General features: G+C 40.6%; 2 protein-coding genes and 1 non-coding gene across 4 annotated transcripts; 2 read left to right on the top strand and 1 right to left on the bottom strand.

The window, feature by feature from the left end:
* The first annotated feature begins 523 nt into the window (after positions 1 to 523).
* gpalpp1 (GPALPP motifs containing 1) lies at positions 524 to 2,857 on the top strand. Its single transcript, XM_047580619.1, has 7 exons — positions 524 to 729; positions 824 to 953; positions 1,034 to 1,117; positions 1,210 to 1,465; positions 1,590 to 1,754; positions 1,843 to 1,944; positions 2,043 to 2,857. The coding sequence occupies exons 1-7, from the start codon at positions 645 to 647 to the stop codon at positions 2,259 to 2,261; spliced, it is 1,041 nt and encodes a 346-aa protein (XP_047436575.1). The 5' UTR covers positions 524 to 644; the 3' UTR covers positions 2,262 to 2,857.
* Positions 2,858 to 3,143: 286 nt separating this feature from the next.
* On the top strand, positions 3,144 to 9,134 carry gtf2f2a (general transcription factor IIF, polypeptide 2a). 2 transcript variants are annotated; one of them, XM_047581037.1, is made up of 9 exons: positions 3,144 to 3,299; positions 4,175 to 4,248; positions 4,379 to 4,403; positions 4,924 to 5,062; positions 6,163 to 6,216; positions 7,447 to 7,528; positions 7,628 to 7,727; positions 7,937 to 8,080; positions 8,417 to 9,134. In XM_047581037.1, exons 1-9 carry the CDS (start codon positions 3,234 to 3,236, stop codon positions 8,537 to 8,539), a joined length of 807 nt encoding a protein of 268 aa, XP_047436993.1. In that variant the 5' UTR covers positions 3,144 to 3,233; the 3' UTR covers positions 8,540 to 9,134. The 2 variants fall into 2 exon arrangements, with proteins under 2 accessions (XP_047436993.1, XP_047436994.1); XM_047581038.1 differs by lacking the exon at positions 6,163 to 6,216.
* A 1,730-nt stretch (positions 9,135 to 10,864) lies between these two features.
* LOC125006012 lies at positions 10,865 to 10,997 on the bottom strand. Its single transcript, XR_007112515.1, has one exon. It is a non-coding gene; the product is annotated as a small nucleolar RNA SNORA31 (small nucleolar RNA).
* Positions 10,998 to 13,186: the final 2,189 nt, after the last annotated feature.

Raw genomic sequence — 13,186 nt, 5'->3', positions numbered from 1 at the left:
CCTGTTTACACTTTCAGAATAAGATACGTTTAGAATAAGATTTTCGCCAGTGGATGATTCATTTGAGAAAGCGCGACCATTGTTTTTTTTATGCATGTCAATTTATTCATTCAAGCCATAAATCTTAGATAGATTTTTATATACTGAGTCTACGTTTGAAGACCAGTCCAGTGTGTGATCCAGATGTGGACCCAGCCACTTATACACACACACTTCTACACTCATTGATGGTTATAGGTTGCAGGTGGGGCCTGGATCTCCGTTTAAAATTTGGGGACATAGCAATACAACATTCAAATGTGTTAATTGATATTTCATTACTGGGTATAATATTTAATTAGAAATCTCAGGTTGTACAACTCCCAAATAACATATGGTCTGAGTAAACAATCAACACTCATAAATGGTCCTTTAAAAAAATGTGATGACGTTATCAAAAAAAAACTTTTATTCTTGAGGAGCATAGATAGTCTACGTCCGGTTTCAGTGCTTTAGTTTAGCTAACTTGTCAGATAACGTCAGAGTTACTTCCTGTGTGAGAGGTCAAATCCGTCCCTTTTTGTTTTTCTGAAGCTGTTTTCTTACTTTGGTTTACTAAAAAATCGCTAAAACTGTCAGAATTGATAAATTAATTAGTATCTAGTATGTCGTCTGATAAAATAATTGGCCCAGCTTTGCCACCCACGTTCCGAAAGGAGAGCCCCGAAGACTCCGATGATGAAGAAGGCTGTAAGACAATCATCTATATATATTTTTTTGCGATGTAAATGTTGTTGTATTTATATTTTGTGGAAGTTAATATTTTTCTTCTTAAACCGTGTAGTTGCTGGTCCTGCTTTGCCTCCCGGTTATAAACGGGGGGGACCCTCGAGCTCCTCAGATGAGAGTGAACCGGAGGTGACGGTCAAAAGAGCCAAGACAGGACATTCACCTGGAGATGGACATCACGCTGAGTGGGTTCACGTTCACGGTCCGTTTGTTTAATGGATTAAACAAGTGGTGAAAACAATTTTAACACGTGTCTTCTGAACAGGGCGAACAAAGATGATGATGATGATGGTTTCTTTGGACCAGCCTTGCCACCAGGATTTAAGAAACAACAGAGTTCACCAGAGAGGTGAACAAATGAAACCCTCATAGTTTTTTGGGGGGTAACAGTGTGGGCACACAGTTAAGTACAGAAGATGTAACTTCATAGTGTCCCCTCAGACCACCTGTTCTGGGACCGGCTCTGCCTCCTGGATTTCGCAGAGCAGCGTATGAAAACGATGATGACGATGGTGAAGATGGAGAGGATTTCCCAGGGCCTGCCCTCCCCCCGGGCTACCAGGCCGAGTCTTCCAGCAGCGAGGGAGAGGACGAGGACGTGATTGGACCCATGCCGGCCAAAGGGCCTATTCAGGACTCTGTGACTGACGACATTGAGCGCAGAGCACGGAAGATGAAAGAGAAACTGACAACAGATGTGAGTCCCACCCTCCCACCCACATACCGCATTTCTAACGATATATGTCCAGACGGTAGGTTGTCTTCTTTTCTGTGCCTTTTAATTTTTTTTCCGCTTCTTTCGGTTTGTGTCTCATGGACAGGACACTCCAGAGGTGCTGGCCAGAGAAACGTGGATGATGGAGCTCCCACCAGTACTGCAGCACATTGGCTTAGGGGCTCGAACTTTTAAGAAGAGATCAGGTCCAGAGAAGAAGGATCGCTCAATTTGGACAGACACACCAGCAGACAGGGAGCGCAAGGCCAGGGTAGTTATTCAAGTATATTTGTACTTTCTGATAATTCTTATCAAACTCCTTGTTGTCTTCATACTACATCCTTGTGTCTCATCAATAGGAACGCCTTGAGGGAAAGGGGAAGGAAGAGGCTGAGAAAGACAGCGCTCCACAAGTTCCCCGGAAAGACTTGGAAATGGCAGAGAAAGTGTCCAAGTATAATGTAAGTGGATCGCCTTCTTTATTCCGTCCTCCTAAACGTCCACATTTTCCAAATGTTCACAGTGAACTAAAATCTCTGTACTTTCTCATTGTTATCAGGAGACTAAACGTGCCGAGTCTCTGATGAGTTTGCACACAAAGACGATTAAGGAGAAGGCAAAGGAGAAAGCTGACATGCCAGTGGAGAGGAGACCATTCGATCGCGATGCAGACCTGCAGGTGAACCGCTTCGATGAAGCACAGAAGCAGCGGCTGCTGAAGAAGTCTCAAGAGCTGAACACGCGGTTCTCGCACAGCAAGGACCGGATGTTCCTGTAGCATATTCTCAAACCGTAATCAAAGTATTTGGAAGTGCAGACCACCACTTCTATGTGGGGAAAAGATGCTCCTCCATGGTTTGTAGTATATGAATATTTTTTCACTCGTGTACAGTACACCGGGTTATCTTTCCAGACTGGATGATGTTTCTGTGGCTACCATCCAGATCACCAACCCAAGATCTGTTAGATTTAAATTTATGTCGATAGTGTTACAGCCACATTGAAACTGATGTAATGAAATTATTTTTATTCAATATGCTGAAATAATTCAGGGAAAACACTTGGCTAGTTTTGTTAGTCCCACATCACAGTTACAATGTGTAAATAAATGAATGGCAGTTGTGTAATGCTGACTGGTTCAATGCTGCACCTTTCCATCTCTTTTATTTTTATTTTTTTCATTATAAGATAATTTTGCCAATATTTGACAGTCAGAGTGTCGACTGTGGTTCTTGATTTAGCTATATGGTATACTTTTGTATGTTTGCATTTACTGAGTAAAACCTTTGTTCTTTTCTTAAACCTGACTGCTCCTTATCCGACTATCAATCAATTACATAAAACTGTGTGCTCCAGTAAAACCTTTTAAAAACATTTACCATTCTGTGCAGATTGATGTGAAATGCATGTGTCCATTAATGTCTATCCACGTATTTGTTTTAATATAGTCCTTTTACACTTTAATGATCCACAAGGGGAATTGCTTGGTGACAGTAGCCCAGTTGCACATGAAAGAAACACTCAAAAACAAAAAAAGTAAAAATGAAATAGATAAGATTAAAATAAAATAGTATGTCTGCGTTGTTGTCTGAGCGCTTGAGAGATGAAGGTGTGAAAAGTTCAAATCTCGGTGGAGAGTAATTTCACTAGTATGGACCTCCGGAGTCGCCGTACTTGCTTATATCCTGTGCGCATGCGTGTGGTGGTAGTTGCGTTGATATTTTAGCAGAAACGTTTAAAAGATTTTAAAATGTCAGAGAAAGGAGAGGTTGATTTAACTGGTGCCAAACAGAACACGGGCGTGTGGCTTGTTAAGGTGAGTATACCACTCTAATAACATCGTTGTTTAACGCGATGTATGACCTGTTACTATTCAAATATAGCTAAAGCTAACAGCGATGTAGCTTAGCATAGACGATGTAGTCGAATGAACTAACGTTAGCGAAGTTCATTAACTGTTAGCAGGCTTTGGTAAACTGGTCACAACTGCACGTGGTAAAAATATTTATGATGCACAACACCCAGCAAACAATGAACCTAATTTAAGACTATAATAATGTGGCGATATAGCCAATCTGGGTACATTAAGTAACAGAGTAATAACTCAGAAAGCCACTGGGGCAGCAAATCTAAACTGTAAAACATGTAGCCCAATAACTGTTAAGCGTCTGCACAGCCTAACTAGTCAGTGCAACATTAATTTTCCTATGTTGGTAGAGTTGAAAGTTAAGTCATTGTGCCAGCATTTGCAGCATTGTGATGAATGAATGAATAAATAAATATGACTCCATACACATACACTAGATTAAATTCTATTCAACTTTATTGTCATTGTACATGTACAGGCACAGAGCAACGAAATGCATTTTAGCATCTAACCAGAAGTGCAAGAAGCAGTAAGAGCATGTAGCATAGGTAGTGTTGTATATAAGCGGTATAGTGCAGGCTGTTTTTGCAGCACATGGACAATATGTATAGATGAAAGTCCATAGTACAGGTAAGGACATATAAACAATGATTGATTAAGGTACTATGAACATATTATACAGATATCATACAAACACACTAGACGAAGTGGCAGATGATAAATTAGGCGATATACAAAATACGTATCATACAGCTGATACCACAGCAGTCTTTGTCAAGATGTGAAAGCAGACTTCTTAAAAAGTTAACTTCTTCCTCTTCCAGGTGCCCAAATACGTCTCTCAGCAATGGGCAAAAGCCGGTGGCAGAGGAGAAGTTGGAAAACTTCGAATTTGCAAGTATGTGGATTGACTGATCATCAGTTTTCACAAGTGTACCTTATGTTTTGTGATATGAGAGTATGTTACGCTATTAAATACCTCGTTGTTCATGCCAGTCTTGATAATTTTTCTTATTTTTATTTATAAGGAAAGGAAACCAGGGAAAACCAGAGGTAAGCAATATATGCATTACGCATTCTTACAGTATGTTTCATATGAAAACGAGTCTGTGTGTCAGGTCCCCTTTGCTCATTATTCTCTATTTACATTGAGATGGATTTTGAGCCAGTGTATCATGATTATTTGGATTATGGTTATTGGGACTTTGCTCAATGGATTGCATTACACTTTATTTCCATGTAAGTAAGGGTCACACATATTTTTTGGTCCTTATGTTGTAATACACATGGGATGTGTAAAAAAAATAAAAAATAAAAAAATCTCCCATACCTGCAGAATGTTTACAATCAGAAGTTTATTTTAACTGTGCATTGTGCTAATTTTAGACTTTCTTTTCCAAGAACTTGTGTCCATAATCGCATCATACACCATATATATAACACTACATTTATTTCCATTTATTTCCATTTTGTCCGAGTGTAGAAATTGTCATTGTGTGAATCTATCCACTATAAAATCTCCTTTTATAACGCTACTGAAAAGATAAAATGTGACCGGCTTTATTCTCTTCAGGTGTCTTTCACTTTGAATGAAGAGCTGACTGTGATTGAAGGTATTGAAGATAAGACAATATGTGCACCCCGCGATCACCCATTCACCATGCAGTCGGTGGGAGGACAGATGTTGGCGGTCTTCACGGAGACGTCGTCAGGTGAGTTCCGGTTTTCGTCTCTGAGCCCAGCCAGAGGACACCGAGCATCCGCTTTGAAAGCCTCTGCTGCAAGACGAGGTGCTCGTAACAGTCCATAAATTGCATCGTCAGTTTTCTGTGATGTGAAATGCCTGTTTTTTTTACTAGCTCCTGGGTAAGTTTCACAGCTTGCTCTCATCTGCCTGCCCTGCTTGTCTCTGCGTGTTTTTATGGACCCTTCACTGACTTTTCCGAGAGCGTGAGGTTTTTCCACTTCATCCATTAATGTACAGTGCATTAGTGGATAAGTGAACGCTCAGTAGAAAAACGTCTGCTTCTGTCTCTACACGTAAGAACATTTCAGCTTAGGTGTTTGATTGTCTGTCAGTTATTTGTTGCGGGTCGACCTTTTCAGTCCACCGCCAATCACCACAGCTGATTGGGTACATGATCAGGCTCAATGGCCCCATTTGGAGATTCACTTAACATAGAGTAGATGAGTGTCAACACAAATCAGTGCTGAATTTGGAGTTGATTTAATTTCTGCATGGGTTTCTTTGGTATAGTTTGAACCTTAACAGGTTGAATGTCTGACATTGAATGTATTATTATTATTATTATTTTTATACGGTTGGTGGTGATCTTGTGCTGCAGCGCTTAACACCATATTTCGTGTGTGTGTGTGTTAGGGCTGCACAGTTAAAAGGGTGCATATATATTTTTTTATGATCTGCATTTTCACAAAATATAAAATTTGAAGTACCAACAGAAAAATGGAGGATGTTTTTTTTTCTATGAAATACTTTGGTGGCATGGAGGAGTTTTTTTTTTGTTATTATTTATTCACCAGTTTCACATAGTAAGTATTTGTGCAGCCCTGTTGTGGATGTGTATCAGTGGTGGGACAGGTTCTCTGTGCTCGCTTGTTATAAGGCCATGCTTGCTTTGCTTTGCGTGTGTTCTTGTCAGAGATGATGCCAAGAAGCTCTCTTTGAGTTAAGGTTTTTTCGTGTGCAACTAAACCCTGGGTGTGGTTTTTATTGTTCGATCCCCCTCCTTCCTCCGTCTTCCATCCCCTGTATTTTCATGTTCACCATCCATCCCTCCCTACTTCCCTGTAGGCCAGTCAGAAGAGAGATCTGATGGCAGCTGCTCAGGTTCGGGGGCAGGTCCAGGTGAGTCCTCCATTTTGTCGGCAAGTGACAAAGTTGCTTCAGTGGGAATCGGACACAATGAGTGACAGTTTGTTTTGTTTTAATCAACACCACCTGTGGCGTCACAACAATGCGCCATATAACCGCAGACACAATCTTCCCATGTAACGCTCAGTTTTGAAGTGGACACACGGATTGTATGGTTCTGTACAGTTTGTGTTTTTGACCAGAGCCTGGAGATGAGTTTGTGTGATGCGACCGAGTGCTGACCACAAGTGGTTGTGGTTGTTACATCAGTGCGGCTGTGACATTGTTGGTGAAGACAGTTTATATCTGACCGTGATCTCGGTTGTATATCTATGATGTACATAATTCCACTGGCTTGAAAAAGTGTCTCTTTCAACAATGAGTTTGAAAAATGGAGGTTCTGCTTTATTTCATTTTTTTCCAACCAGTGATTCATGATTTTCTTTTCATTTGGTGAAACTAATAAAGCTTTTTTTTTGGTTTTATCCTATAATTGAATCCTAGTTTATAATATTAAATCTTAAATACCTGCACATTGTACATGTAAATGAGAAAATGAGAAAAGAAAATGCAGAAATGTTAAAATAGTTTTTAGTTATTGGCCATGATACTTAAATGCATACTTACAGTATAGTGCAGTGTAATTTGCCATAAACTTGTTCGTTGACTCGAATAATAAGTCCAACGTGGTACAGATGACCTAGGTAGATGACAAGCATCAAAGCTGTGTGACTTACATTCTGTGCCAGAAGCCGGTTATATTGACTGCTTTGGAAAATGTTAGAAAGAAAGGGGATTGTTGCAAGAAAGAGAAATGTGTTAACGGGATCTGAATTAACTGCGGAAAGTGTGTGTGTTTGCTCTCTTGCAGTGAATCACATTATGATGCCTGCACTCAGTTACAGCATCTAAGTGACTAAAAAAGACAAGTCCTCAAAAGGCACATGCAAAATCATGCAGAAAAACTTTTCCACTGATTTTTCTAACATCTTGAAACTTCAGAGGAGAGTCTGCACTGAACTAGATTCTCTTAACTAGCCAAAGTTTTTTTTTTTTTTTTTTTTTTTTACAGCTAAACACATTTCCCAGTTGTTCACTTACATCGTCTGCTTTCATCCCTTCTCTCGACGCTCCACATTTGTGAAAGCATGCACTAAAATACATCTAGTCACATGGACTTGAATATTTTATTGAGGTTTTTGATGAACTCGCATCTTTTTACAGATAAAATAGCCTTGGAGGGAGTGGTGGTGCAGAGAGCAGAGTGCAGGCCTGCGGTTAGTGAGAGCTACATGAGGCTGAAGAGGTAAGTGTTTTGAAAAATGTGCATACACAGTTTAGTATATTAAGATATCGGCATTTTATTTGCAATGTTGACATCACGTTTCATGTGTGTGTTACACAGGCTACAGATTGAAGAGTCCTCCAAGCCAGCCAGGTTGTCACAACAGCTGGACAAAGCTGTCACAACCAACTTCAAACCTAGGACCGACCATGAAAATAACGTAAGAAATCCTAATTCATTCATTTTTGAGCATCCTGCCTCAGTGAACTGTTGTTTGGGGCCAAGTGTCCTCAAGCCTGTGCAACTCTAAATGTGTAGCTTATATTTGTACTACAGATGTTTTATACTGTCATGTCTATTGCTCTGGAAGCTGTAGGCCTATATATGAAATACAGCACATCTTTTTTTTTTGTTTATCTTTTGCTGCAGCGCGAGTATGAAAGGAAAAAGAAGGAGGAGGGCAAGAGAGCGAGAGCCGACAAACAGCAGGTGCTGGACATGCTGTTTTCGGCTTTCGAGAAGCACCAGTACTACAACATCAAAGACCTGGTGGACATCACCAAGCAGCCTGTGGTAAGAGAGGAGGGCAGCATGAGGGCTTTGGCTCTGTTTATAGTGACAGCGTAGGAAACTGCATTTATGACGATGAAGGGCAGAACATTTGATAGACGGTGTTTGTTACACACCAAAAAAAGCAATTAAATAATTTAGACTCAGACTTGTTTCTTGACTGGGACTCACATTTCCCATTCAAAGGAAAAACTTGTCTCTGGCTACAGTAAATGTGCCAGTCTTAGGGTTATATATTGGAATAGTAACTGTCATTTACTGTATTACTACTTCATGTATTAGTTCGGTAGATGTCTTTTGGTGCTATAGCTAGTTTTACATTTGTCTTTTTATTCCCAGATTTACTTGAAGGAGATCTTGCGTGACATCGGCATCTACAACGTAAAGGGAACGCACAAAAACACGTGGGAGCTCAGGCCAGAGTACAGACATTACCAGGGCGAGGAAAAGACTGACGAATAGTTTTTGACCCTCCCAAGGGACCATGACCACCTTCTCATTAGAGGAGGTCCCTACCAGACCAGGACTTGGTTGGACCTTGGGGTTCTCTCCTGATATCCTCCATCAGAGTTGCACTGGAAGAAGTCAAGCACACGTGGAGTTTCACTGGGAGAGGATGTTTGTGTAGTTGATCTTATATTGTCGGAGCGACATGAAACACACTGAGCTTTGACACTTTAGAAAATGCCTTCTTTTTCCTGATCCTTCTTTTTCCTTTCTTCAGAGCTCCTGCTCACCCTGATGGTGTGGCAAGTGTATGGATGAATTGTGTTCACAATAGTATTTTTTAATGTTCTGTTACTAGTATTATCAGTAGAGGTTTGATGTTCAGAAGGAACAACCTATGTAAGGACTCTGACACGAGTAATGACTCCTTTATCCAAATGTATTTTTTCCTGTTCATTTTTTTCCCTCTTTTTTAAATTGAATTTGGAAATTTTCAAGGACCATGATAACTTTGGCCTTAGGACAGTACAACCTTTGTTTTGTATGATCAAATGCATGTGGAATATTGGATTTTACATTGACTTATGCAATAAATGTGTTTCAATAACCATTTTCTCTTGGTATTTGAAAAGCAACACGCCCAATATGTACGACTCAACAGTGGTATCAACAAGTCAGTAATAAGAAGCCACACAGTCAAAGGTTGATCTTAAGACTCAGCTGGTTTTATTTCCATTTTGACTCAATCATTTATTCCTTCAGTACATGTTTGCTTATCTAATAAGAGTACATTTTAAAAAGGCAGCTGTGTGATCAAACATAATCTAATAGAATCTTAAATTACATACAAAAGGAATTTATATTCACAAATATGTATAAAAACATAGAATGTAGTGCTGCTCGTCTTTACGCACATATGAACTTCAGTGACATCCCATTCTTAATCTGTACGGCTCAATATGATGTCAGTCCACCCTCTACATTTATAACAGCTTCAACTCTTCTGGGAAGGCTTTCCACAAGGTTTAGGAATGTGCTTATGGGGATTTTTGACCATTCTTCGAGAAGCGCGTTTGTGAGGTCAGACACTGATGTTGGTTGAGACGGCCTGGCTCGCAGTCTTCGCTCTAATTCATCCCAAAGGTGTTCTATCGGGTTGAGGTCAGGACTCTGGGCAGGCCAGTCAAGTTCTTCCACATCAAACTCGCTCATCCATGCCTTTATGGACCCTGCTTTGTGCACTGATGTATAGTCATGTTGGAACAGGAAGGGGCCCTCCCCAAACTGCTGCCACAAAGTTGGGAGCATGGAATTGTCCAAAATCTCTTGGTATGCTGAAGCATTCAGAGTTCCTTCCACTGGAACTAAGGGGCCAAGCCCAGCTCCTGAAAAACAACCCCACACCAAGATTCCCCCTCCACCAAACTTCACATTTGGTTCAATGCAGTCAGACAGGATTCGTCTATCAGATTGCCGGATAGAAAAGCATGATTCGCCACTCCAGAGAACGCGTCTCCACTGCTCTAGAGTCCAGTGGCGGCGTGCTTTGCACCACTGCATCCGATGCTTTGCATTGCATTTGGATGCAGCTGCTGGGCCATGGTAATCCATTCCCTGAAGCTCTCTACGCAGTGTTCTTGAGCTAATCTGAAGGCCACATGAAGTTTGGAGCTCTGTAGCGATAGACTCTGCAGAAAGTTGGCAGCCTCCACTAATCATGCGTTTCAGCATCTGCTGGATCCGCTCTGTCATTTTACGTGGCCTGCCACTTCGTGGCTGAGTTGCTGTCGTTCCCAATCGCTTCCACTTTGTTATAATACAACTGACAGTTGACCGTGGAATATTTAGTAGCGAGGAAATTTCACGACTGGACTTGTCGGCCAGGTGGCATCCTATCACAGTACCACGCTGGAATTCACTGAGCTCCTGAGAACGACCCATTCTTTCACCAATGTTTGATTTTATACACATGTGGCCATTGAAGTTACTGGAACATCTAAATTTAATTATTTGGATGGATGAGTGATTTTTGTTTTTGCAATGTAGCTTATGTACCAATAAGGCAAACTAAATAGGACAATTGGAGAAATCTCTGAAGAAAAACAGGCCCAGGCTTCATCAGGGATTGTAGTGTCATGATCAATACCTGCAAGAAAATTAAAACATTCAGTCCAGAACTTGGCAACACAATGACCATATTTATTTTAAAAAAAAAATGCTGTGAATATTGTATACAAATTGGTCTAATTTTTATGTGCAGGAATAGGCGTGATTAGTCGCTGAAATACACTAAATCTCATTGAGCATTCCCCTGCTAATCCAGCTATGCCAAACATGTTCTCATGTATTCCTCAATTCAATCTGTGCTGCTATGAAATGGAGCAGTTAGAAAGCGCGAGGAAGCCTCAGTTTAGCATCTCTATGCAAACCCAGAAGCCAATGGAGCCTGCTTCAGGTCTATCAGTGGATGCAAATTGAAGTTAAACGCAAACAGATTTTCAAATGCTCACCTTGACGGTTATGCATCGACCAAGCCTCTCCGACAGGACCTCAGAACTGCTGTTCAAAAATCCTCTGGTTTCATCTCGGAGCTTAAACCATGAGACTAAAATGAATAATAATATAAAAAAAATTCAGACTCCTTCTAAGCACGCGTACAGACAGACTTTCTGGTTTACATAATTATCCTCCCCTCTTCAATCCGAGACGCCATGGGAGAAGGGCGAGCAGAAAGCGCGGGGACATTTAATATTGCATCTGAAATATTAAAACCCAGGATATCTCACATCAGAGAGCCCAGGCTGTCAAAGATGCAACTAAGATGAGTAAAAACAGATTTAATCACATCATGTGTCCACAAGGTAAACTATATACGTACATATGATAGCCGTCCTGTTAACGGATCACCCATCTCACGGGGTATTTCCCCTCAAGTAATGGTGCCGCTATAGCAGCATGTGGCGTTATGGAGTCTTTGAGGCTCAAACGCAGCCATCCGCCCCCATCTGGTTAGGACAGGTGTCCACCAAATGGTCCATGATCCACTAAAAAACAGTGCAGAAGAAAGTTTCGTTAACATAAACATCTGTGTAAACCACATTGAATTCAATTCCATTCAATATAGAGACACTGTGCACTTTATAAAAAGTTTTACATGGCACGTGTTGCTCAACAAAAAACACTACATCAATGAAAGACAAGCCAGAAAACTGTCGTTCAACTCAAAACAAAACCCAACACCAACTGATTTCCTAATTTAAAGATAATGAGGCAAAAGTAGTGCTAAAGCAAACTGCAAGATAACAAAATTTACACAAGTTATTTCAGCCGACTGGTATGGTGTTAAATAAATCACAAACCTCAAACTCTAAACTAATAGTTAAACTGTAAAATTTTGGATGATAAGTTTACGATTAACAAATTAAACTCAGGCTAGCATTGGCAGCATTAGCATCTAATAGCAATGAGGCCCATCCGGTGCTATGCCAACATCCCCGAAAACTACATCTACTGGTTTTTGTGCCTTGTGTAATCAGCCAATTCGCTTCCATACCTCTTTAAAGTGTAGACTGATGTTTCAAGGGTTATTTTCGACGGGGACACAAAGCGTCAATAGCTAATTTACACCGTTTTATAGAGACATAGAGGAGCCACAACACATGTAGGCGCCGCCATCTTGAAATCACGACACGTGTCCGGCGTGCACTTACAGCTGGAGGCTAAAGCTAAACGTGCTAACTTAGTTTAGGCATGAGGCGGCTATGGGATATACTTACAGATCACAGACCACTTCGTTTGAGGCGATTGAGCCGCTGTTAACGCGCTGCAATGTAAAATAAAGAGGACTTTTCTTGTCCCGTCAACTTGTAGTAAGAAAATAGTCGGTGAAAATGGCCCATGGCTGAGTAGGGATGGGCGGATCGATCTACAAAGTTAATATCAGTATTTTGTTGCAGCTTCTCTTCAAATTACTTCGTGCAGCCGCAGCTCCTCTTCCAGTCCTTCTGAGGAGGCAGTGCTCCTCTTTCTGTACTCATGCTCATTTTGCCCCTCCCCTTCCTCATTTAAAATCAGCACACCCAAAAGAGAACCAAATCTGCAGGCACCAAGTTACTAAAATAGTTTATTTGTATAGTTAAACTAATATTAAATCATAAATAATTCTTTACAGTGTTCGGGTAAACTTACCTCAAGCGAGGTGAACTGGTGTGCTGGGAAGACGTGTTAGAAAAAGGAGGATAGTCTGAACTAACACGTTAGCGGAGAGTTTGGTGGGCGGGGCTTCAACTTTCAGACTGGCTTAGCTCCGCCCCAACCAGTTCAGGAAGAAGATATAATATAATATAATATAATATAATATAATATAATATAATATAATATAATATAATAAAGTATTACAGACATTTACTCATATTTTTGTTTGAATTTAATAATAATAATTAATCATAATAATTTATAAAGAAATAGAAGTAGTCCATATTAGAGCTTAGCCATCATAAAACGAGTAAACGAGTTAATATTAAACATTAATGGCACATCAAAGTGTGCGTGTGCTTGTGTGTGTGTGTGGGGGGGGGGGGGGGGGGGGGGGGTAAACACGCATGCGCACATCGTCACCCTTCTTCCATCATTTCGTTGAGGTTCCGTCTCACTTCTTAATTG

The sequence above is a fragment of the Mugil cephalus genome, chromosome 3 (assembly GCF_022458985.1).
Source record: "Mugil cephalus isolate CIBA_MC_2020 chromosome 3, CIBA_Mcephalus_1.1, whole genome shotgun sequence".
Classification (NCBI taxonomy): Eukaryota; Metazoa; Chordata; class Actinopteri; order Mugiliformes; family Mugilidae; genus Mugil; species Mugil cephalus.
This window is presented reverse-complemented; position numbering and strand designations above follow the sequence as displayed.